The sequence below is a fragment of the Diabrotica virgifera genome, chromosome 6 (assembly GCF_917563875.1).
Source record: "Diabrotica virgifera virgifera chromosome 6, PGI_DIABVI_V3a".
Classification (NCBI taxonomy): Eukaryota; Metazoa; Arthropoda; class Insecta; order Coleoptera; family Chrysomelidae; genus Diabrotica; species Diabrotica virgifera.
This window is the reverse complement of record NC_065448.1, coordinates 248578163-248604452: the sequence shown is the minus strand read 5'-3', so window position 1 is coordinate 248604452 and position 26290 is coordinate 248578163. Positions and strand designations below refer to the sequence as shown.

General features: G+C 33.1%; 1 protein-coding gene across 15 annotated transcripts in view; it reads right to left on the bottom strand.

The window, feature by feature from the left end:
* LOC126887500 (protein roadkill) overlaps positions 1 to 26290 on the bottom strand; it is a 506726-nt gene that overhangs the window by 254025 nt on the left and 226411 nt on the right. For all 15 annotated transcript variants that reach the window (XR_007699087.1, XR_007699088.1, XR_007699086.1 and 12 more), the window contains one exon: positions 24062 to 24212. Coding sequence is in view for 4 of the 15 variants with exons in the window: in XM_050655116.1 (XP_050511073.1) it covers positions 24062 to 24212 (151 nt within the window). In the remaining 11 variants the exon portion in view is untranslated. The remainder of the gene's footprint in view (positions 1 to 24061; positions 24213 to 26290) is intronic.

Below are 26290 nucleotides of genomic sequence, written 5' to 3'. Positions count from 1 at the left end.
TAGTTAATGGTTATACTTACTGCCTTTTTAAATAGTTTTCATATTATATTTTTGGACTTATTTACATAGAAGAGATGATTGTTGCATGCCAATGTGAAAGCTCATCAAACTGTAACTAGTATGAGTGCCGCAGATCTCGCTTATTCAAAGCTGAAGAATCTTTCACTGGTAAGTGTTTTATAAATAGTTGATCAAATTTTGTTATGATATTTGAACATAGCCACTTTGCACGACGCAAGTGATTGCGAAATTTATTAGTCGTTATACGGGCTCCGATACCTACCTTGAACCTACCAAAATACATAAGTAGTATGTAATACTTTTATTTACATAATTTGATTACCATCAAAATTTCTATCAATATTCACCTAATATATTGTTTTCTTACTCTATGTTTTGTTTTATTTTTTCAATTCTAAATCATTTCAATTCAAAATCAAAATAATTTGATTTACATAAGTTAAAAATGTCAAAAGGTTAATCTGTTTAGTTAGACGATCTTCGCACATAATGACAAGTTGTCTCTGTGGCGAAGTTTTAATGCGAGTGAATCCCAATACAACGCAAATACCAGCCGCGTGGTAAGTTGGTTCGAATCCCAATAGAAACTTTTATTTTTTTTATTTTTTTTTATACATTTTATGATTGTAAGTATATTTATTATATAATTTTATTTTCAGAAAATACGTATTTAGTTAAAAATTTTTCCGACAATTAATGTTCAGAAATCATTTGTGGCATTTTTAATGTGTTTGTGTGTGTTTTATTTGTTTATTATTTTAATTTTTGGCACTGTTTTAATAAAAATGTTTGAGAAGTAGTAAGTATAAATTAATTTAATATTTAAATAAAATATAAATAAAAAGTATATTAATTTCGTTTATAATCATATAATCATATAATAGAAGTATAACTTCTTACGTGCGTACAAAGTACACACACATTCTTTTTTTTAATCAAATTGCAAAAATCAATATTTTTGGTCCGCACAAATTTTTGTTAGACTTTTTGGACCATTCTGGACAAAAAAGGTCTCTTGTAATTTTTCTCTAAAGTTGATCATTTTCGAGTTATCGAGTTCATAAACAATTTAAAATTGAAAAAACCGAAAAAGGCGATTTTCAAGGCTTAATAAATTGGTTAAAAGTTATTATTACAAAAGTCAGAAAGTGACTAAATAAAAGTTTAAAGCCCCCCCTACAAGATCCTGAGGAAATTTTTGTCATTATTTTATTACTAAGCTGTTATTTTTAAGTAATAATAATGAGCGCCTGCACGTATTAGGCGGCCGTCTATGGTGAGTGCAAGAGAGATGCCATTCCGGCAGTCCAATCTTACTCGCACTCACATTTACAGCCGCGTCAATACGATCTTACGGCTTATTGCTAATAATTAAAAATAACAGCTTAGTAATAAATTCATCACACAAATTTCTTCAGGATCATGTAGGGTAGGGGGGCTTTAAACTTTGATTTAGTCACTTTCTGACTTTCAAAATAATAATTTTTGACCGAGTTATTAAGTCTTAAAAATGACCATTTTCGCATTTTTCAAATTTTAAATTGCTTATAACTCGAAAACCATCAACTCTAGAGAAAAATTACAAGAGACGTTTTTTGTCCAGAATGGTCTAAAACACCTAAAAAAAATTGTCCGGAGCAAAACTAACAATTTTTGCAATTTGATTAAAAAAAAATTGTTAAAAAAAATTTGGATCACTTTTCGCGTGGGAGACTTCTTGAACCTTATTCTGGGGTGTCTCAAGAATGTGATTACGCAAAAAATCTCATGGGAATATTTTTTTCAACGAACCCGCCGTTTTCGCCTTGTCGAATTTACTATTATAGTTTTACGTGGTCTTAATCTAAGAAAAAAGTAGGGTAGATATTAACGTGAAAAAACGAGAAGTAAAATTTTCTGTTTAAACTAAATTTTTCTAAAAAGATTTGAAGTAATAAAAGATAATATTGTGCTAATATTACCTACTTTCGGTACAATATAAAGACTATAATCATAATTCAATTATTCGGGCAAAACTTTGTACAATAAGTTTATCTATGTAGAGCAAGCGTATTTCGATTTATACTCTTTAAAAATTTATAAATAAAAAACTACTTAACCATTATAGACCAGGGCATTTACAACTAAAAGAACAGGGAATAAATCGATTTTAAATGCAGCACCTATCGATTTGCAACCTTTTGCATTGGTTCGCGATGACGACGTGACGTCAGGAAAAAAGTCTACAATAAAATGATATGGAAATGTATAATTGTATTTTAAAGTGCATAAAATGCATAAAGTACATAAATCCAAAAGTACATAAACTTCATAAAGACGTCAAAATCAGTATATAAAGGGACAGTTATTGTTAGGGGAGTCTTTGGGGTCACTGAACACGAATATACATTCAGAACTTACCCCGAAGCACCCGGTGCCCAGGGTTACTGCTACGTCATCTGGAATTTCGAGAGTTTTCGGCACGAAATTGATGCAAACAGATTACTCGGTGGTTTTTGGAATCGCTAACACGAATACCTCATCACAACCGACCACCGGAGCACCTGGTGTGCAGGGTGACTGCTGAGGCACGTCATCTTCTGGAGTTCCGAGGATGTTCGGCATTAAATTGATACAAACAGATTACTCGGGGTTTTTGGGATTGGTAAACATGAATATGACATCAGAACTGACCCTTGGAACACCTAGTGCTCAGAGTGGTTGATATGCACGGATTTTCGCTTTTCAGAGGTCGGTTCTGACCCCCGAGTAATCTATTTCCATCAAGTAGTGTCGGAAAGCTTAAAAAATTCCAGAAAATGACATGAATATTAATCACCCTGGGCACTAGGTGCTCTGAGGGTCGATTCTAATCTCATATTCGTTTCCATCAACCCCAAAAACTCCCGAGTAATCTATTTGCATCAATTTAGTGCTGAAAACCATGGAAACTCCAGAGGATGACGTGCCTCAGAAGTGACCCTGGGCACCACGTGCTCCGGGGGTCGGTTCTAATGACGTATTCGTATTCAGCGACCCCAAACACCTGGAGCAATCTGTCTGCATCAATTAAGTGCCAAAAACCCTCAAAACTCTAGATAACTTGCGTTAGCAGTTACCTTAGGCACTAGGTGTTCTGGAGGTCGGTTCTGATGGGTATTTATGTTCAGGATGCATTTATGCATTTCCAACCATTTTTTTTATTGCAGTTTTTTTTGACGTCGTCTGGAACACAATGGGGATGTACAAAAGAAAGAAACATCCAAATCATACAACGATATCAGAATAAAGTGTTAAGGAACATCGTTAACGCTCTATGGTACTTCAGAAACTGTGATCTTCATCGAGATCTCCAAATGGTTACGGTTAGTCAGACAATAAGTAAGTTTGCCGAGAGTCATGAACAAAGGCTCTCCAACCATGTGAATGTCGAGGCCATCAAACTCCTAGACAACGCCAACCAGATAAGAAGACTTAAGAGAACGAAGCCGTTTGAGTTAGTGCTATAAGTTACATAAGTGCGTTAAGTGAAGAAGCAGAGCAAAGTGCGGCTATAGTGTACACAAGTCTTTTTCAATCTTTTTGATTTTGCGACCCCTTTACAGGTTGAAATATTCTGGCGACCCCCTGGTGTCATAGCAAGCCAAAGAAATAGTTTAATTAAAAACTACATACGTTAAGTAATATTTTTTTTCTATTTTGGTACATTTATCTTTTATTCACGCGGGCCAAAAATTAAAGAACAGCCAACATTTTGCTTTGCAATTTGACGAATCTCAGGTGTTTCCGACTGTGCACAGTTTGCAGTATTTGTGCGCTTTGAAGCAGATGACAATATCATGGAAGAAATCTTATTTTGCAAAGCCCTACTGGCCAGTATTTGTACGATATGTTTTTAGGAAGCACTTGCAACTACAATATTGATTGGGAAAAATATATCGCTATTTCTAGAGATGACGTTAAAGCTATGAATGGCAAAAATAGCGGGCTCATTACAAAATAAAATCGATAATGCCAAACATATCCTGGACACACTGTTTTCTTCACCGACAGGCTCTAAGGTAGTACCTTCTGATATAAATAACGTGCTCAAGGAGCTAATAAAAATTGTAAATTCTATCAAAGGTAAATAAAGCTTTGCAAACCCGGCTATTCAGAATCGTTTGTGAAGATATGGACTTGCCTTATCAAAATCTCCTTTATCACACAGAGGTCAGTTGGCTATCCAAAAGAAAGGTATTGATAAGAGTTCTGGAACTGAGAGCTGAAATTGTTAATGTTCTTACAAGATGCAAACTCTAAATATGCTTACGGTTTTTCTGACCCTATTGGCTGTTGAAATTAGCATTTTGGCAGATCGTTTTAGTCACCTTAACAATTTGAACAAGAACCTTCAAGGAAGAGAAGAGAATATTTTTAACAGCTAAAGATAAAGTAAAGATAAAGTAAAAGCATTTCATGCAAAACTTCGTTTGTGGTCAACCTCTCTGCAATACAAAATGTTTGAGTCTTTTCCATGTGTTCAGAAGATTGATGAAGATAATGCAACAGACCAAAGTTTTGCACTATCGGCTCACATTCCTTGCATTATACAGAGCTTGCATAATTTGCAAGGGCAACTTTTGACATACTTTCCAGAGTTGCACTCTGAAGCTGACAATAGGCGTAGATGGATCCTAAACTCTTTGTTGGAAACATCAGTAGATCTGACTGATATGAACAAAAAAATGAAAGAATGTCTTCTAGATTTAGCTGCTGATGGCATGCTTAAAATAGAATTTTATTCGCAAAGTGTCAACGTATTTTGGATAAAAATAAAACACCCATATCCAGAGCCTGGCAAGGGAAACTCTTAAATTATTAGTGCAATTCGCAACTTCCTACTTGTGTGAACTGACATTTTCTTCAATGTTAGACATTAAAACTAAAAAGAGAAATATACTGCAATTAGAAAATGATTTGATCAGTACCCTTTCAAAAATAGTGCCACAATTTTTGATAAACTTTTAAAAAACAAACAAGCACATCCTTCCCATTAAAATTGTGTTTTAAGAACCTCAACTTTTTCTTTCAGTCAGCGACCCACCAGCCCCCCCATCCCCCGAGTAAAGCTTCGCGACCCCCCTGGGGGTAGCGACCCACAGATTGAAAAACACTGGTGTACACGTTAACTACATAGTAGTACTATGTATTATGTATTAGAGCCTAAGGATTATTGCTGAATATGTCCTTAGATATGTTTTTTGTAATATTTTGTAGTTAGAACTTGCTTATTGAATATTGATTGATCAGATAGCAATAATCATAAGATTCCTGTTGGAGTTATATTAAAAAAAAAATCTGGAACACAATGCAAAAAGTGCAATTCGATAGGTGATGTATTTAAAAATCGATTTATTTTTTCATAAGTGCACTGGTCTATTATAATATTATCCTTGTGTGTACGATAATGAATTATGTACTTGCTTTTTTAGTGACTCACTGTTCGTATCAGAGATCTACTTATAAAAATAATAATGGTATTTAAAGCTGTGAGAATTGGGTAGTTACTTTCAAATCCTATTCTGCACGACATTTTCTTCATACCTACCTAATAAGTTGACCTCCCAAATATGTGATCTACTAAATCGAGGTCATATTTTGGTATGTGCTTTGTCCGTCCCTCTTTCATTCAGCTGTTTGATACTTCTTGTTACAAAGTTTCTATCACTTTCCAAAACGACCTGGCAGTGATTTTCAAGGTTCGAAAAGTGTTGTTTGACCCTTAAAAGGGTTATCCCAGGTGGTTTTGAAGTCAGGTAAATTTCGAGACGAAGACAGTTCTTAATGCAGTGTGACATCAAAAAGAATACAACTGCATTACAACTGCCATTGAACTAAAATACCATCGTAACAAGATCAGTGTGTCTCTTGTTTTTTTATATTTTTTAGAAATATTAAAATACAGTCCTCGACACCTAATGGTAAAAGAGGCAATCGATTATGTATGTATGTATGTATTAAAATACAGGATGTAATAAAAAGGCAGGTCATAAATTAAATCACATATTCTTGTGCCAAAAATAGTTCCATTGAACCTAACTTTTCTTAGTATAAATGTGCATATAAAAATAATTTCAGCCCTTTGAAGTTACAAAATGAAAATCGATTTTTTCTAATACATATTATATCGAAAACTGAAGATTTTTTTATTGCAAATGAACATGTGGCATTCTTATGGCAGGGACATCTTAAAAAAATAACAGTGCATCTTTTAAAAATTGTATGAGGGTTTTGTTCCCTTAAACTCCCCCTGCCAAATATTTGTGTACGTTGCAATTAAATTATTATTGTGGTACCATTAGTTAAAACAGCGTTTTTAACACTTGTTTAATTTTTAGTAGGTACCTTTTCGATAAGCCAGTTTTTATGGATATACATATTTTGAACATTTGTAAAATCCACCACATATTTTTTGTAAATGGTTTAGACATGGTAAATAACATTATGAAAATAATATTCTACAATCTTACTTAACCATTAACAAAATGTGGTGGATTTCACAAATAATGTTTAAAATATTTCAATAAAAACTGGCTTTTCGAAAAAATTACTAACAGGCAAAAAAGTTTTAAAAACATAACTAATGGTACCACAAAAATAAGTTAATAAAACCCTCACAAGGCTACGTCAAGTGTTTACGGCATTGTAACAATTTTTGCACACAAAAATTATTACATAATTTGAGGCAAGAAAATTTCACATCATTTTGAAAATTTTCGTCACTTGTTCATAACATTATGTTAAGTATGTATTATCAGATGTATTATAAAAACTGTACTATCGATAATGATTACTATCCTTACTAATTCTGATTACCACAATATACTAGGTAGCCATAAAATTTTATGTCGGCCACAAATTTGATTATGCACATTTAAAACAAACATTTTAGATAACCCCGCGAGCAAATTGATGCTGGGTAGAGCAACATATAAAAATACAAATATAACCTAGTTCAGCTGCGTAAGTATTACACAGTGACTTACATAATTTTTCTAATTCGACTTTTATCTCTATGTATTGAAATATAGACTTTAAAAATGACTTCAAAGTCAGCGTTGTGGGTTTGCCATTATCTTGCGCTTAAAAATAAAAATACCAAAATAATGTTGGTACTATGGATGTGGTTAAATACCGTGTCAGTATATTATTACAAGAATAAAAAAAACCGCTAAACGCCGTAAAAATGAGTGGCGCATAGCTACAAAATGTATTTTCATTTTGATGCAAAATAAAATTCTAGTTTTGTTTTAAAAGATTTTTCCATAATATTGCTAAATTTGAAGTTAACGCGCCACAAAAAAGCAACTTTGATACAGTTTGAATTTTGAAACTCTTTTGTGCCGCGTTTAATTCAAATTTAGCAAATATTATGGAAAAATCTTTTAAAATAAAACTAGAATTTTGTTTTGCATCAAAATGAAAATACATTTTCGCGCCACGTAAAATTCATATCAGATTTTTTGTAGTTGGAATATTGTATGCGCCACTCATTTTTACGGCGTTTAGCGGTTTTTTATTCTTGTATCAGGAGTTTTTCCAAGTTATTTATAAATTAAATGTATGAAGTTGAATGCAATGTTTCTCGATTACACGTTAAGCTTTATAAATGTTCGCCTTTGTCGCATTATCTCCCAAATGATCTAGTGTCCATCGAATGTACACTAGATTTTATTTCCATTCGAAATAGATTGAAAAAAATATCGGGATGGCCGGTAAATAAACTCGGATTGCCCGTTGCCAGATCAAATTAAGCGTCGTATGTATCATGGTCGTAACCACTACAACTCAGAATTATTGTATCATGCACTACAACTACATAAACCATTTCGGGAATAATCGTTAATTGGATTATACTTTTGCACCTTAATAACTTCTAAACGGCTTAACCGATTTTGATCAGTAAACATGTGTTTGAAACTTATTGACAAGTAGTATCTGATGCATCTAACTAAGGTCAAGTATGATAACTGAAGCTATTACAGGAATTATTGAGCTTGAAAAACCGTTTTTCCCATAGGAAATAGATTTGATTATACTTATGAGGCCTATAACTTAAAAATTCGAATTTTCCCGGATATGAGGTCTACACCGTTACATTCGTCTAGAGTCCTTCTACAAACACTCAGTTATTGGCCCAATTCCTAGGTTGAAATTTTGAGTAATTGTCGAAAAACCAAAATTTTCAAAGTTTAGTTTTTCAGTTTTTCGGCTATACTGAGCCGTGTGTATATCTGATCCTGACGGTTTAGACACCATTTAAAAGCTTAACTCAACACTATTGATTTGGTGTATTTGCGGTTCTCCTGTCTCTTCTTGAAAAATAACATTGATCAACACAACAGAAACCCAAACAGAAATTAATGAATTTTTGATTTATAATATTTTTGGACTTAAATTAAGATTCAGAAAAAATAGATCAATTAGATAAACACATATTGTTATATGGGTTTTAGGTTCTTCTTTTTGTTTAGACATGACTGACTGTTTTTTCAATGTGCCTCCAGTAAGTTGTCATTTCATTGTTTTCGTGGTCTTTGCACCGATTGTCTTCTATTGGGGAACCATCTCCCGCCGTCCTTCCTACTCTATTATTGTTGTCATTCGGCTTATGTGGTCATTCCATTCTACTCTTCTGTTTTCTGTTCTTACCCAGTTTTCCCAGTGTTTCTTACCCAGTTCTTAATGTTCTCTACTTTGCATCTCCTTCGTATATCTGCACTTCTAGCTCTGTCCTTATAGTGTCTTACTATCGTTTTATAAAGTTTTTCATCTCTGCTGTTTCTAGCATTCTTTTTGTCCTCTCTGTATCAGGTTGTGTTTCTGCCGAGTATGTCATTATAGGTCTGCGATTTTAATTCTTAGCCGCAAATACATTCTTTAAATTACCTAAGCGACGCCTTTATACATGGAAATCGCCAGCTGACAAAGACAACAAAATCGTCAGAAATCAAATTGACTACATCCTAATAAAGTACAGATATCGAAACTTAATTCAGGCAGTAAAGGCATATCCAGGAACGGACGTATCTTCTGATCACAGTTTTCTTATTGCTAGGTTTCAACTTTAACTAAAAAAGACGCAAAAAAGCCGCAACAACAATAAACTTAACATATACAAACTAAAGTCAGAAGAAACAAAATAAAATCTGAAACACGAAATCAACACAAATCCCGACAGAAACCCAGGAAATAATTTCAACGTAGAACAGCAGTGGCAATTCTTCAAAACCTCTATATTAGAGCCAAGTAAAATAAATAAAATAAAACCTCTATATTAGAAAGTACTTACAACAACCAAATGTAAGAAAGAAGAATGGATGACGAAGGAAATTCTAGAGTTGATGAATGAAAGAAGAAAAAAGAAAACCATCAATAAGACCCGCTATAAATAAACAGCTTCAAAACCAAATAAGAAGAAAAATTAATGAGGCTAAAGAAACCTACTTCTCTGAAAAATGTAAAGAAATAGAAGAACTGCAAAACAGATATGACAACTTCAACCTATATAAAAAAGTCAAAGAACTAGCCGGAATAGGAAATAGAAGAACCTCAAATGTATTGCTCGACAAAAATGGAAATATTATAATGGAGACAGAACGAAAACTACGACGATGGAAAGAGTAGGTACATCGAGGAACTATTTCATGACTAGAAAGAAGCTAGTACATCCGTAGATAGCCAAACCGGAGACGTGGGCCCACAGATAACCAAATCAGAGGTTAGTCAGGCAATAGACTCCATGAAAACCAATAAATCGGCTGGTCCAGATGAATTACATAGCGAGCTGATAAAGCTGGTCAACGAGACAAACCTGGACATAATAGTAGAACTGTTCAACGCTATCTATACTACGGGAATCATCCCTAGAGAAATGTTGACATCAGCATTTGTGTGTTTGCCAAAGAAAGTGAATGTCAAAGAATGCAGTGACTACCGAACAATGAGCTTAATGTCACATACCTTGAAAATTCTATTGAAAATTATCCACGCCAGAATATGGGTTCCGCAATGGTATGGGTACCAGAGAGGCATTATTCTCCTTCAACGTGCTGACACAGAGATGTTTGGATGTTAACCGTCCTCTTTACGTCTGTTTTATAGACTACAATAAAGCGTTTGATAAAGTAAAACATGATCGACTCATGGAAATTCTGAAAATTAAAAACATAGATGAAAGAGATTTAAGACTAATAACACACCTCTATTACAATCAGCGAGCAATAGTAAGAATTGAAAAAGAAACATCTGAAGAAATGGAAATAGAGAGAGGAGTCAGGCAACGCTGCATACTATCACCTCTATTATTTAACGCTTATTCTGAAGAGGTAATGCGAGAAACTCTGGAAGATGAAACAGTCGGCATAAGAGTAAATGTAGTCTTAGTTAACAACATCAGATATGCAGATGATACAGTAACAATAGCCGATAGTTTACAAGACCTGCAAAGACTCATGAGTAAAATAGTAAGGTGAAGTAGTAGGGAATACGGACTCTCTCTCAATATCAAAAAGACGAAGTTTATGAAAATTAGTAAAAACAACCATAATAATAATGATATCTTGATAGTAGAGGGCCAGCAGATCGAAAGAGTAAAAAAGTACACTTACCTAGGAACACTTATAACAGAAAATAATGACTATACTGCAGAAATCAAAGTCAGAATCGAAAAAGCACGTTCTAATTTTATGAAAATGAAAAAGGTCCTATGTAGCAAAGATTTAACATTAGCTCTTAAAGTACGCCTAACAAAATGTTACGTATACAGTGTATTATACTATGGAGTGGAATCATGGACGTTAAATGTAGAGACAATGAGACGACTTAATGCCTTTGAAATGTGGACCTATAGAAGAATTATTATGAGGGTTTCCTGGGTAGATAGGGTTACGAACAACGAAGTACTGAGAAGAATAGGTAAAGAGAAGGAAGTTGAACTTACAATTAAAGAAAGAAAACTACAGTATCTCGGACATGTGATGCGGGGCGAGAAGTATGGCATCCTACGACTTATATTGCAAGGAAAAATAGATGGCAGAAGAAGCATCGGAAGAAGACGAATTTCATGGCTGAAGAACCTGAGAGAATGGTTTGGATACAGCTCAAAACAACTAATTAGAGCTACTGCCTCAAAAATTAAAATAGCTATGATGATTGCCAACCTCCGTAGCGGAGATGGCACCTGAAGAAGGAGATTTTGTTTCTGCCTTTCATTTATTTCCCGATATTTTTATTTCTCTATATTGTTTCATTCCGGCAACCTGAGGCTCTGTTTACTCTATTCATTTGATTTTTTATTTCTGTTTTGAGCTTTCCGTGGCTAGATAGTGTGATGATATGATGATATTTAAACTTCATCACTTTTTCTATTATCTGACGCTCTAGCTCCAATTTACATCTTAGTAGATTTTGTAATATAACCATGCATTTCGTTTGTGGGGAGATTAACATGTTTAATTTTCTGGTGGTTACATTAAATTGGTGCAGCATACGTTGTAATAAATCATCTTCTCTCTGAGAGATTGCATCGTCTGCATAGCAGGCGCTCGTTTTGGAAACGCGCCATGTGTACATGCCCTAAAACTAAAGACCAAGCACATAGAAAACTATTGTTCCAAAATATTTACATAAGTTACATAGGATCTTTCTCGTAATTCTTAATTATGAACAACTCAAGACAAGACAAAAATTAACCACCCACTGATACAAATAATTTTTCAACATCTAACTGTTTACGACATGCAAAACGCCTTGTTGATTTTTATATTTACAATAATTAATTATTCAGTCCTACATTTTATTCAGTTCTAGTGACATACTGTATATTGTCTACTGATACACACGATTTTAAAAAATAGTAATTAGAATAACGTTCTGCATGTACATAATATATTCATAATACAAACATTATAATAGTATTGCGACAAAAAAGGGATATATTTATTGACCCAGTTTCGGTTAAACACAGTACCGGATTAGTCCAATATCTCACTCTGATCAATTGTGGTAGTTTATGTCCTCAGCAATAAATAACACTGCGATTATTTCTCGTTTTCTAACCTTTTTACGCTCTTTTGCATGGTAGTCCGTTCTTTAACGGTAAAATATTGCAAAACCTCTAAATTTTAAAGAACCGCTTGGATTGACATGAAATTTGGCATACACATAGCTAACAAGTCAAAGAAGAAAAGTGATATTGTGCCGATATGTGCTTTTGCCCTGGGGGTGGTTTTCACCCCCTCTTGGGGGTGAAAAAATATTCGTCCAAAGAAAGTCAGGAAATCAATAAACTGGCTAAAAGTCAATACTTTTCGAGTTATTTGGCAGTAAATATGTTCATTTTTTCAACAAAATAACCACGCTTTTAGACGGTTTTTCGCAAATAACTCAAATAGTAAGTATTTTGTCGAAAAAACATTCTTAGTAAAAATATAGCCTGTAAAAAAATTTAAAAAATGGTGTATATATCACGTTTCTACACCTAGTAGAAGCAGAGTTATAGGTAATGAAAAATAGGTTCATATTCGTCAAATTCCAAATGGAATACTTTAACGTGAAATAACCAAAAATGAAGCACATTTCGGGGAAAACTTATTACAACTTATTTAAAGTGTTTAAAAAAAAGCTTCATTTTTGTTTTATAAAAAAAAATTCTAGCATCAAAATTAAACAAGTTACGCTCAAAATAAAGTTAGTCCCTTTTGGTTTTGGTAAAAAAATCGAGAAAATCACCCCCTAATTAGTATCTTAAATGAACTTAATCGTTACGACTTCACAAGTTTCTTGACTCGTGTATATATTGTTTATAGAAGCTGTAAGTTTCATCGGTTCAAATTCCTTATTATTGAAAATGCTGTAGTTAAAATGGGTTGAACGAGTTACTGATCACGAATGTATGCAAATTTAGAAACACCAAATCTCAATCAATTTTGGTCTAACAGAAAAACAAAAAAATACATGATATTCAAAGCAAATCTGACTTTTTTTGTTTTTCGAGATTTTTGGTATCTCTAACAATTTTTAAGTTATTTTGAAAAAAAGCATATTTTTCAAAATTTAAATTTTTGAAAATTTTATTTTGAAACCAAATTTTTTCAAAAATAAGCACTTTAAATCGATGAAACTTACAGATCATATAAACACAACATAAGTAAAATAATTTGTGGAGCGGTAACGATTAATTTCATTTAAGTTCCTTATTAGGGGGTGGTCTTCCCGATTTTTTTTCAAAAACAAAAGGGACCAACTTTATTTTGAGCGTAACTTGCTTAAATTTAAAGATATAAACTTTTTGTAAAAACAGCAATAAAGCTTTTTTAAACACTTTAAAAAAGTTATAACGAGTTTTTCTCAAAAGTGCTTAATTTTTTGGATATTTTACGTCGAAATATTCTATTTGAAATTTGGTGAATATGAATCTATTTTTCATTGGCTATAACTCTGGTTCTACGCGATCTAACCTACCAGAGACCTAACGTGTACACCATTTTTTTTACTTTTTTATAGGCTATATTTTTGCTAAGAACGCTTTTTCGACAAAGTACTTACTTTTTGAGTTATTTGCGAAAAACCGTCTAAAAATGTGATTATTTTGTTGAAAAATTAACATATTCACTCGCAAATAACTCGAAAAGTGTTGACTTGGCGAAAAAGCTCTATAGAACAAAAGTTACTTAAAATTAGTCAGTTTACCCATTTCCGGATTTATTTTGGACATATATTTTTTCACCCCCAAGAGGGGGTGAAAGTCACCCCCAGGGCAAAAGCACACATCGGCACAATATCACTTTTTTTCTTTGACATGTAAGCTATACGTATGCCAAATTTCATGTCAATCCAAGCGGTTCTTTAAAATTTAGAGCAAAAACCGTGAAAGAATGGACTATGGTTTCGTTTTTTTTGTTTCTATCAGTTATAAAATGTTTCAGTTTGCAAGTTCTAATGGAGAGAGCCAGAGATGTAACTGCGATGTATTTGCATGATTCCGCGATTTAGAGAAGGCTTTTGACAAAATACCACATGGGAAACTAATCGGAAACTAACCTAAAAACATCAGGACTCGATGGTAAGGATATAAGACTGAATTCACACTTATATCTCCAACAAAAAGCAACAGTGTGATTCAAAAGTGAACTGCCGAGATCATAGTTGAAAAAGGAGTTAGACTGGGTTGGATACTGTCACCAGCATTATTTAACATATACATACTCTGATAACACATTAAGAGAAGACTTGGACGAATCAGAAGATGGTATTCCAGTAAATGGCCAACTTATATACAACATTTTTTAACTTAGGTCTATCTTTGTTACCTTTGTTTTTCTCCTTGGTAATAAATTTTTTCCCTTATCCTGTGGTCTACCTAGTCGGTTTTTAGTCACTCTGAACGATCCCTGGGTATGAACAGCTTTCTCCCTTCCATATCCTTGATTATTCTATTAGGTTCCTAATAGTCTTGTTGTATCTTGTTTCTTCTTTTTCTTGATGTGCCTACCCGTGACGAATGTTGGCGATCATCATGGCAATCTTCACTTTATCTGCAGCAACGCGGAAAAGCTGCACAGATGTTCTGTTGAACCCGGTTCTGAGGTTCTTTAACCAGGATGTTCTTCTTCTTCTTGGACCTCGCATTCCAAATATTTTTCCTTGCAAGATGGCTTGTAGGAGGACATATCTGGATTCATTTCGCATTATGTGTCCAAAGTATTCCAACTTTCGAGATTTGATGGTGGTTAGTACCTCTCGGTTCTTCCCCATTCTTCTAAGGACCTCCTCATTTGTGACCCGGTCAGTCTACGGGATTTTAAGAATTTTCCGATATAGCCACATCTCAAATGCTTCCAATTTTCAGCATGTAGGTTTAGTTAGGAGTTACTTTTAAGAAATGTTGCTGGCTAAATCGGCACAGCTCCCAAAAGCCATAAAAGAGAAAAAAAATCCATTTTACTTTGCGAAAATCAAGCAAGGCCTATTTTTGTGCTTTACTACCTCGATTACTAGTTTATAACCTTTTGAATCTAGTAATATTTAGGTATTCGACAAAGTTTACTTGAACCGAACAACTCATTTCTTTAGAAATGATTTGGGAAATTGATGGATTACTTTTAATGATGACAAGCATCATCAATAAGCAATTCATTCAAGGTCATACATGTGGTACAATAAAACTACGAATTTTTAACGAGAGGATTAGGTTTACTTCCTATATATTTTAGATTCTTATGGTTAGTAAATAAATTGTACAACTACCTATTATACATATTATGAAATTATATCATCTTTTTATTATTATTAATTACTTTTTAAAGACAAACCACATGCTATGATTTTTCTGACAGATATTCTTAAGTTAGAGTTGATTGTAACCGAATAAACTATCTTCCAATAGAATCGTCCCAGGAACGCAACTCATACATATATTGGCAATATCGAAATAGGTACAAGCAAAACAGTAAGAATTTTCTTTCGTTAATAATTGCTGGGGTTGAATCTCGGTGTCATTATTTTGAAAAATCCGGTAAACGTCATCGATGCAATGGAAACACACAAATTCTCGCGTTACCAAAGAAGTTTCTAGGTTTAACATTCTGCAGGCAAGGTTATGCCATTAATATTTTTTTCAACCATGAAGGACCTTGCTCAGAGAGTTTATAGAAGCTAGAGTACATATCAACGCAAACCTGTATTATACAATGTAACTTTGAACAGGCCCTATCAAGTAATAAGACTAAAACGTCCAGGGAAGCTTACAAGTGATGTAATTCCTCCGCGATACAATACGCGGCCTCATGTACTCATGTTGCCAAAGTACTGAAATAAAATCTACAATGAAAGATGTGGATTATATTAGAGCAGCCACCGTTTTGTCCAGATTTAGTGCCTTGCGATTTTCACATCTTTGGGTCATTGAAACTTGTGGAGAGATAATCGGTTTCAGTCGGACGAAAAAGTACAAAATGCCATGCCGTAAGAAAATTCTTCGAGCCAAGTCACAAGAATTTTCTTAAACAATTGGTGTACCAATGGTACATATGCCTTAGTTGTAGTGGTAATTATTTCGTCGGCTGGATGCAAGAGTGGCACAACTCAAAACTGAAATTTAGACAAGTGATTGAAGTTTGGATATCATGAATTTTATTAAATTATTTTATTTCAATCATAGGAATTGAAATCATTTTTGATAACAATCCTAATACTAGAAATAAAATACATTTAATAAAATTCAAGATATTCAAACTTTAATCACTTGTTCTAAACTTCAGTTTGGAGTTGTGCCACTCTTGCATCCAACTGACGATTTATAGATAGATTTGTAAAGTAACAAAGACTAAACTGGCTCGGTTACTTAGAAAGGATGCCAGATAATCGAGCTGTAAAAGTAATCCAGAGATGGAAGCCCCAAGGAAATAGAACAAGAGTAATAGTCGAGGAAATGAAGCTGAAGAAATGGCAAAACCTCGCAATTTTTTCGTCCAGCATCGATTTGTACAAAAATTTGGGATTAGGCTCATTACATCCTCTAGTTCATTTTCTATATTGAGCCGTTGTACGCTTTTGGTTTTTTAAGGGTGAAAACAACCCCTAATTGTAAAAAATTATATAATAACATTTTAAACTTTAAAATTATCAACATTTAGTTCTTATTAGTTACATAATGATTGTTTTATGCTTTACGATATACTATCATAATATTTCAACCCTTAAAACCATCCCTTGTTGGAGCTATATATAAAGAATTTATTTATCCTAAAAGAATAATTTCGGCTTGCATCGAGTTACATAAAAATTTGGGATTAGGATCATCTCACCCTGTACTTCATATTCTATATCATGTTAAAGGGCGTTGATTATTTTTAGGGGTGTAAACTACCCCTTATTATAAAAAAACTACCCAAAAATTATACAAAAACATTGTAAACTTTAACATGGGTAAAATTTGGTTTTGATTGGTTAAATAATGATTGCTTTATACTTTAGGATATAATGTCATAATATTTCAACCCTTAAAAACCACCCTTAATAACATTACAGTTTTTATAAGTAGATATGTTAATAGATCTATACAGAAAAAAAGTAGAATTAAAGAATTACAAAAACATTTATTTACACAAAAATACGAATTTACAAATATGTACAAATACAAATATAAGTAGTTTTTTAGTCATCTTCCAGTATACGAACCTTTTCTGTGGTATTATACATACATTGAAAATTATCCATAAGCGGACTATCCGAATTTTTCGAAAAAGAATTCGTTTTATAAACATAGCTCCTTCATTTTTGGCGATAAAAAGTTTTTTCAAAAATGACTTTGTAGGATTCTTGAAGAGTTATGAGACTGTGTAAACTAAATTCCGTAAGATCCCTTAGTTTTTAATTAGGGTGGGTTTAAAGGGCTCGAACAAGGGGGTGTTTGATCGTAAATAGAAGTTTTAAACAGCTCAAAAATGACTTTGTAGGATTCTTGAAGAGTTATAAGACTGTGTAAACTAAATTCCGTAAGATCCCTTAGTTTTTAATTAGGGTGGGTTTAAAAGGCTCGAACAAGGGGGTGTTTGCTCGTAAATAGAAGTTTTAAACAGCTATATCTCGCTAACTGTTCATTGTAATGAAAATGTATGCACAAGAAAATTTTAGTTATTAAAAAAGCTACAATTTAGTAGTGCATAATTTTTTTCGTATATCCAGTATTTTAGGAGATATTTTGAAGTAAAAGGTGAAAAATGGAAAATCCCAAAAAATTAATTTTTTTTACCCTCCAATTTTTCTAAAATTAGGCCTTTTATAAATAGGCCAAACTTTTTGGGTGTATTGCTAATATAAATAAAAAAGGAATTGCAGAAAGGTGAAGACCAATTTTTAATTAGGAGGGTAGTTAGGGGGTTGTTTTCACTGATTTTTTCATAGAGAAAAGCAGGTACCGATCTTTTTTTTTGATCATAAGTCGCTTAATTTTCAGGCTAGAAACTATTTATTATAATTTTTTAAAAGGCCTAACTGTATACTTAAAATAAGATTATTCAAGTTTTCCTCGAAAAATGCAAAGTTTTTCCGTTGATTTACTTTGAATATTTCAAATTATGCATTTGGCGAAAAAAGCTAACTCTTAACATGCCGTATCTCGGTTTGTATTTGTCTTAAAAATATTACAGAAAAAGAATTTGGTTTGTGTTACTAAAAGATACAATTTTGATGTCTACAGTTTTTTTGATTAAATGCATATTTTTCAAGGTATTCTCAAAAAAACCCACTAAAGAAAGTCAATTTTTTCATCGAAAAACCGTTACTTTCAAGCGAGAATAACTCGAAAAATATTAGTTTTACAAAGAAAATGTAAAAAACATTTTTTTCTTAGAATTACTTTTTACATCAGTTTACATGGTTAAAATGTAATAAAAAATTCCCGCCCCCCGAGATGGGGTGGCAACCACCCCCCAAGGTTTTAGCGTACAGCGGTATGATATAGAAAATGATCCTTGGACTATTCATTACCTTCTGTGAAAATTTCAAGTAAATCCATGCTGGACGAAAAAATTGCGAGCCAAAATGCTTCATTTCCTCGACTATAAGGCCCTGTAAAAGATGGATAGACAACGTAGAGCAAGATCTCTAAACCAAGAACATAAGGCAGTGGCGAAGGAAAGTATCCGACAGGGCAGAATTGAAGAACATTGTTAAGCAGGACAAGACTTCCAAAGGGTTGTAGCGCCATTAGAAGAAGAAGATATTTGTCAATCAATTTTTTCGTCGATCGGTTAGCTCAGCGGGACGAGCGGTTGGCCGCACATCACTTCACTGTGATGAATGCAAGTTCAATAGCGAGCCCGGTGAACGAAAAACAAAAAGGTTAACGCGTCAGTATAAAATTCATAAGAATCTGAAGCTTAGAATGGAATATGCGGGCGTCTGATCGGCCTATGAGGGAGCAGTACGGCAAGGGCAAGGGATAAGGACTTGCGGTTCAGTGATACTTCCCCATAAATCCCTATCGGAAGGGCGTTGACGTCTAAATACCGGTGTGTATATACAGGGTGTCCCAAAAAGATTGGTCATAAATTATACCACAGATTCTGGGGTCAAAAATAGATTGATTGAACCTCACTTACCTATATACAATAGTGCACACAAAAAAAGTTACAGCCCTTTGGAACTTACAAAATTAAAATCGATTTTTTTTCATATATCGAAAACTCTCAGAGAATTATTATTGAAAATGGACATGTAGCATTTTTATGGCAGCAACATCTTAAAAAAAAATTAAAGTGAAATTTGTGCACCCCATAAAAATTTTATGGGGGTTTGTTCCCTTAAACCCCCCCAAACTTTTGTATACGTTCCAATTGAATTATTATTGTGGCACCATTAGTTAAACACAATGTTTCTAAAACTTTTTTGCCTCTTAGTACTTTTTCGATAAGTCAGTGTTTATCGAGATATTTTGAATATTTGTCGAATCCACCACATATTTGTATATGGTTAAGTACGGTTATAGATACCTGTTAATAATCTGAAAATTTATTTATAATTTACATTTTTAGGTATATTTTAAAAAAGAAGCTACATCTCGATAAAAGGTGACATAAAAAAAAGACTAAGAGGCAAAAGTCTTAAAAACACTGTGTTTCACTAATGATACCACAATAATAATTTAATTGGAACGTACACAAACATTTGGGGGGTTTAAAGGAACAAAACCCCCATAAAATTTTTACGTAAATATATTGAAAAAGAAGCCTCATGTCGATAAAAACTGGCTTATCGAAAAAATACTAAAAGACAAAAAAGTTTTAAAAACGTTATGTTTAACTAATGGTACCACAATAATGAATTAATTGGAACGTACACAAAAGTTTGGGGGGGTTTAAGGGAATAAAATCCCCATAAATTTTTATGGGGTGGACAAATTTCACTATAATTTTGTTTTAAGATGTTCCTGCCATAATAATGATACACGTCTATTTTCAATAAAAAATCTCTAATAGTTTTCGATATATTGAAAACAATCGATTTTCATTTTGTAACTTCAAAGGGCTGTAACTTTTTTTATGAGCACATTTGTACTAAGGTAAGTTAGGTTCAATCGAACTATTTTTGACACCAGAATGTGTGGAATAATTTATGACCAATCTTTTCGGGACATCCTGTATATACATATACAGGGTGGTGAATCGTAAAACGGACCATAGGAAACTCAATGTAAAATTCTAAACTGTTAAATTCCTGCTTCCCTAATTATTTTACTTCAAAAGTCATGAGAAGCTATTTGTAGAGGATTAAAATTTGTATTAAAAACAAAACTTAAACTTGTTCTAAGATTTAAACATATTGCAAAATTTTGAAAAATACCTACATTTGCCATAATAGGCACGTGTGTAAAAGTTAGGCCCACGTTATTATTTAACTGATTGTTCGCACACTATTGTCTGAATAAATAACATCTTTATTACTTTTACTTTCTCCTCAACTGAGGGCATCTTATCAATTTTATTATTTTTTAAACAAGAAATAGTAAAACAAAAATTTTGACAGTTCAAATATTGTTAATATTTATAATATCTTCATTGTGACCGAACGCAACCGATACACATTATAGCACTGTGTGTGGCCTAAATTTGGCGTAAAATTCTGTGAAAAATGAATTACATTTTTACAAAATTTTGGAGTATGTTTAATTCGTAGAACAATTTTAACAGTAGGTTTCAATACAGATTTCAATCCTCTACAAATAGTTTTTGATGTCTTTTGATGTAAAATAATTAGGGATCCAATTCACCACCCGGTTAAATTTTTTCTGTGCCAAAAATTAGTTTCAATTTAACAAGCCTCGTACATTTTTTTATATTTCTATTTATTGTGCTAAAATATTCACTAGCAGTAAATTTTGAACACATTATATTAAAATTAACGACTTTCAATTTTAATAAATCTAAATATAAAATAACAAATTCTAGTGCGTATAATTTAGATTCACCCAGTAAAAACAGTGAAGATATATTATGGTGGTGGCGCATATATATTATGTATACTGTAATATCGCCAATCGTACTAACTCTTTTCGTATCGAGGATGTACCAGTACCTACAAAGATAGTATGAAACTGTGTTTTTAGCACGCGAGCGCACGCACAACATTTTCTCGGTTACCTAAATAAAAGTAGATTTTTATTTTTTTTTGTTTTTCGATAAATTTGATGCGAAACAAGGTCGACATGTTTTTGGCACGAGCTCTTGTTCATTTCGGGTGTCGTTCAATATAATTATAAAGAAATTAAAATTGACGATTTTAAAATAATGGTCAATGACTGAATTATTTTAATTATTTCCCATCTAAATAGTTAATTATTTTAATATGTTTAATAAATCTGTGACGTATTTGGATAGTAATAAAAATATTACTATTCTTAAAGGTTCACTGTAGTTATCTTATTTTCATATGGTAACTAAATAGTCTTTTAACCCATAAAAGCATTTATCTACTCTATGTCATATTATGTATAAGTTTTTAGTTTGTGAAAACTGTCATTATAGATAGCAGTGCGTGAAGTGTTTAAAGTGTGCGTGAAGTAACAATGTATTTTAAATGGGACTTACTTTTTCGCACTGTTTTTGACACACTTTCATATAATCAAATATCCTTAACTTTCGCGTTGTCATAGTGATGACATAATGAGCAATAAATTACGACAAAAGTTTTGACAGTTTTGTGGTTTGAAAGAAGTTAAAACTTTTTAATGTCAAAGTTCTAAAAATTGTAGAATAGAAATAAATTCCAGTGACGAAGAGTTACAGATTTTTTATTTATTCATCATAGATAAAATATTGTATGAAACTGTGCGTGAAGTACTTTTTTCGAACTTACGCAATGTATAGCACTCGCTCCGTTGTCGCTCGTGCTCTAAACATCGCGTGCATTCGCAAAAAGCATACTTCACGAACTGTTTCATAAATAACTATTTTCTACTCTCAAACTTTAATAAATATAGCAATTATTCATTACTTAAATGAGATTCATTATGATTATGATCGATACAGATTTTCATTATGATACAGATTTTTAACCAATAGAATCGCGAGATGACATTCGCAATGAAGGTGACACACGCGCAGTGACCAATGTCGAGTCAAATACATACGCTTTGACAGTTCTCAAAAGTGACATTTTACTCTAAAACCACAGTCTGACACTTAAACTACAATTGGTTCAGTCTATAGACGTATATATTAACATAGACTGAGCCTACCGTCTGCGCTTCCTGACGACAAGATCTCTTCGACTGGTTTGCGCTATCTCTTTCTAGCACATTGTATCGAGCAACTAACAAGAAACTAAGTGGAGGTATAGACACGGAAGGGGATGACTACCGTCGCAGATTTACTATGCGTAAGAGTGAAACAGCACCTAGCCAAAAGAAAAAGATAGTGTTGTGACTTTGTTCAACATGACACTCTGTATATGATAATATTTATGTCTATAGGGCTTCTCATTCACAGTCATTTGTTTCGAGCTTCTGTCATATGTCGTATAATCCGTGTATATTAATATTATACACAGATTATACAACACATGACAGAAGCTCGAAACAAATGACAATCGATGAAAAGCCCTATGGTTCAATCATGAACTATGACTAGATTAACTGAATTGATTAAGTTGTGATATATATTGGAGATTTATTTTATGTCGGTCTTATTACTGATACAATATTGATCTTTTTATGTGAGTCATCTCCAATATGCATATTTTGTTGTAGTTCTTTTCTTTTTCCAAAATTTGTACATTTTCAAAATCAACACAACTGCTATTTTCTAGAGAATGTAATGTTTAATTTGTTAGTTTGTACACTCTGTTTTTGTGCAACAACAGCTCTTCTATGTAGGTATTGGTGTGTTTGCCCACTATATGATGAATTGCAGTCTTTACAATTTACTTTATAAACAACATCCGACTAACTATACCCAACATACTATGCACTAAATAAAAGTTTTATTAGGAAGAAAGAAGTAAGCCTGAAAACAAAAATGAAAGTATTTCAAACTGTATACGAGCCGGTGCTACTCTACGGTAGTGAAACGTGGACAGTGAACGACAACATCCGTAGTAAAATTCAAGCATGCGAAATGCGATATTTACGTGCGGTATCCGGGGTGACCAGACGTGATCGTATAAGAAATGAAGACATACGTGAAAGGTGCGGTGTTGGAACGACCTTAGACAGACTTGAAACGATACAGTTATTGTGGTTCGGACATATGGCGAGAATGAGTGAAGGTAGAACTGTAAAGAGGGTATGGAAAGCGGCATGTGACAACAAACGACGAAGAGGCAGGCCAACAAGAACGTGGAACGCAAGTATTGGAAAGGCTTGCGTAAAAAAATATTGGGTGGAGAGAAGCAGAGACTAGCTACTGACCGAAAGGCATGGAGACGTCTGATTTCTCCACTTACCTCGACACCGTAAGGTACAAGAGGACGGCTTAAGTAAGTAAGTATAACATCCAACTGATGATCTTTAGTAACCTTCGGTTTAAATTTTGAAATAGCTATTTGTATAACAAGGGATTAAAGTGCTACTTTTCTCCCGAGAATGAAGTTTACTGCCCGACGTGTAGCGGAGGGCAGTAATCATTCAAATGAGGAAAAGGCACTTTACACCCATGTTACACATATGGTTTTTCCACCTTCCTCAAATAACAAGTAATTTTTTAACTTCTACCTTTCGCCGACTATTCTCATTTTGGGGGCATTGTGATAGTTGACATCTACGACAATCAATTGAGCTAGGAATGGTAGACCTTTCCAGAAAATTCAAGGGGTTCCACTTCATTGAACATGCTTGCACACACGAATTACACACAATGAAGATTGTAGCTTTTCATTTTTTCTTAAGAAACTTTTTAGTTATTAAATTCTTCACATAAAGCATGGATTGGTGTTAATTTATTTGAAAGTAAACATTTGTTTCAAAATAATTGAACAAGAAACAATTGTCCAAATGTATATAAAACTGAAAAATACTGACCTGTGTATAACACCAATTTTCGGCTACGGGCGTGTTGACCTCCTGTGGCGGTGGGCTCGGGACTCGGCTCACGGCCATAGTACTCGTTGGGTGCAGATTGGAGGTTACCCGGGCCGTTTGCCCGGCCGAGCAGTCACTCACCCCCGGCAGTCTGTAACAATCAAACCATAAGCCATATCAATATTATGGTAAACCATAGATGGCTGATAAAAGGGGCAATACACTATACTTTTGAAAAATATTTTTCGAAATATTTATAAAATATGAAAATTAAACAGTCTTTTTTTTTGTTCAGTGTAGAGAGATGTTATAAAAAAAGATTTGACACTGTAAAACACGACAGATTAGAAAATATTAGAAGAGATTGGAATAGATCATTGCTATCTGAGGATTATAAATAACCTGTATTAATTGTATAAAGAAATAAACGATATACAGATCAAGAGAGGGATAAAACAAGGATGCATGCTGCCACCTTTATTGCATAAAATATATTTAGAAAATCATCTTAGAAAAAAGATATATTTAAAGTTTATTCGCATGAGCTATGCACTGGATGTAAACATTAGTTGACAGCGATGTCGTCATCGGCAACATAAGATTTTCTATTTCCGTTCAGGTTTTGAATATTTTTGGATAACAGTTACTTGTATAATCGCGTAAATTATTCAATTATTTACTTAATCGGATTATTTTTCCACCCACTTCGGTGACTACAGTAATTTATATACTATACAATACAATCTAATAATCGAGAAAAGAAACAAAGTGATAACGTGAATTTGAAAATAATTTTCAAAATAAAACTGGGTATTTTACCGACTTAAAGCAAGAGTCACTTTTAGCACTAGAATACCTCACAATTTAATAATCCAGTGTCAAAAATGCTTAAAAATGAAAGTCAAAAAAGTTATGCGATAAATAACCGCTGCCCTACCCAAAACGGACGCCTGTGACCGGTTCTTCACCAATTACAAGGCGCCATCTTCAAAGAGCTGTAGCTCCCTTAGGAAGCATATTCGGACTAGGTGATTTCTTGGGTTAAATACAAATATTTTGAGCCCAGGAATTTACAGTTAAAATATTTCCAATGAAACACCCTGTATATTTTGTTTATTCAACATTTGTATTTAGATTTGTAGCTAATTTTATAAATACATATTCCGCAAAGTGTACCAAATATAAACACAAAGTATTTTTTCTACAAACGTGTTAAAAATGCAATTTTTAGCACTCCATAGGAGCCTTAAAAAGTCACTTTAAAGCACTGGGTGCTTTAAAATTTGTAAGGCACTGCAGTTAAAAGTAAAATGTCAAATTTTGAAAGCAAAAGTCAAAATATTTATATTTCATTTATTAACATTAATATTAATAGTACACTATTATATTGCATTATGGATTTCCTCGGCAACAAATCCAGGATAGCTCGACTGGCCGCTACCTCTATATATCTTGAAATAATTGATCTTTTTCTACGATATTTTCTTGCATTTTAACGAAAAATCCACAACCGCGTTTTACAAAACTAACAGACGTCTGACAGATGCTTCAAAACTTCCGTAAACAATAAAGTCAACAATGGTTGCTAAGGTCCGTAATATACGATGTAATTTAAAACTATCTCCTTTCAATGGATTAAAGGTTTTTTTAAAGGTTTTTTAATTTAAACTGTATTATTGCATTTTTAACACGTTTGTAGAAAAAAATATTGTATGATATATGTGTTTAGTGATGTAAGAGAATATTCTCGAAAACGAGAAAATTCTCGAGAATATTCTCGGTGAGAATTTTCTATATTTACAAAAACCGAAATAAAAATAAAAACTAGATATGGGTCAAATTATTATAATTTAAAAAATATGTATATTGTTTTTGTCAATTTACCTAGTATATTTTTTGCATCCCAAACATCTATACTAAATTTACATTCAAGATGCAGTAGAAATAAACAAACCAAGACACTTTGAATGCTACTAGGAGTACTCCCGAATCATAATTTACAATATATAAACTTTGGAAATCATGATTTGGGATTTACAATGTATATACATTGTAAATTACGATTTGGAAGTGCTCCTAGTAGCTTTTAACGGGTATTGGTTTGTTTATTTGTACTGCATCTTGATTGTAAATTTAGTCTAGTAGCTAGGGTGTTTACAGTGTCAGTATTTATTGTTTTGGTGCTATATTAACGTGCAAATATTTAGAATGGTGTTCATTTAAGTAGAA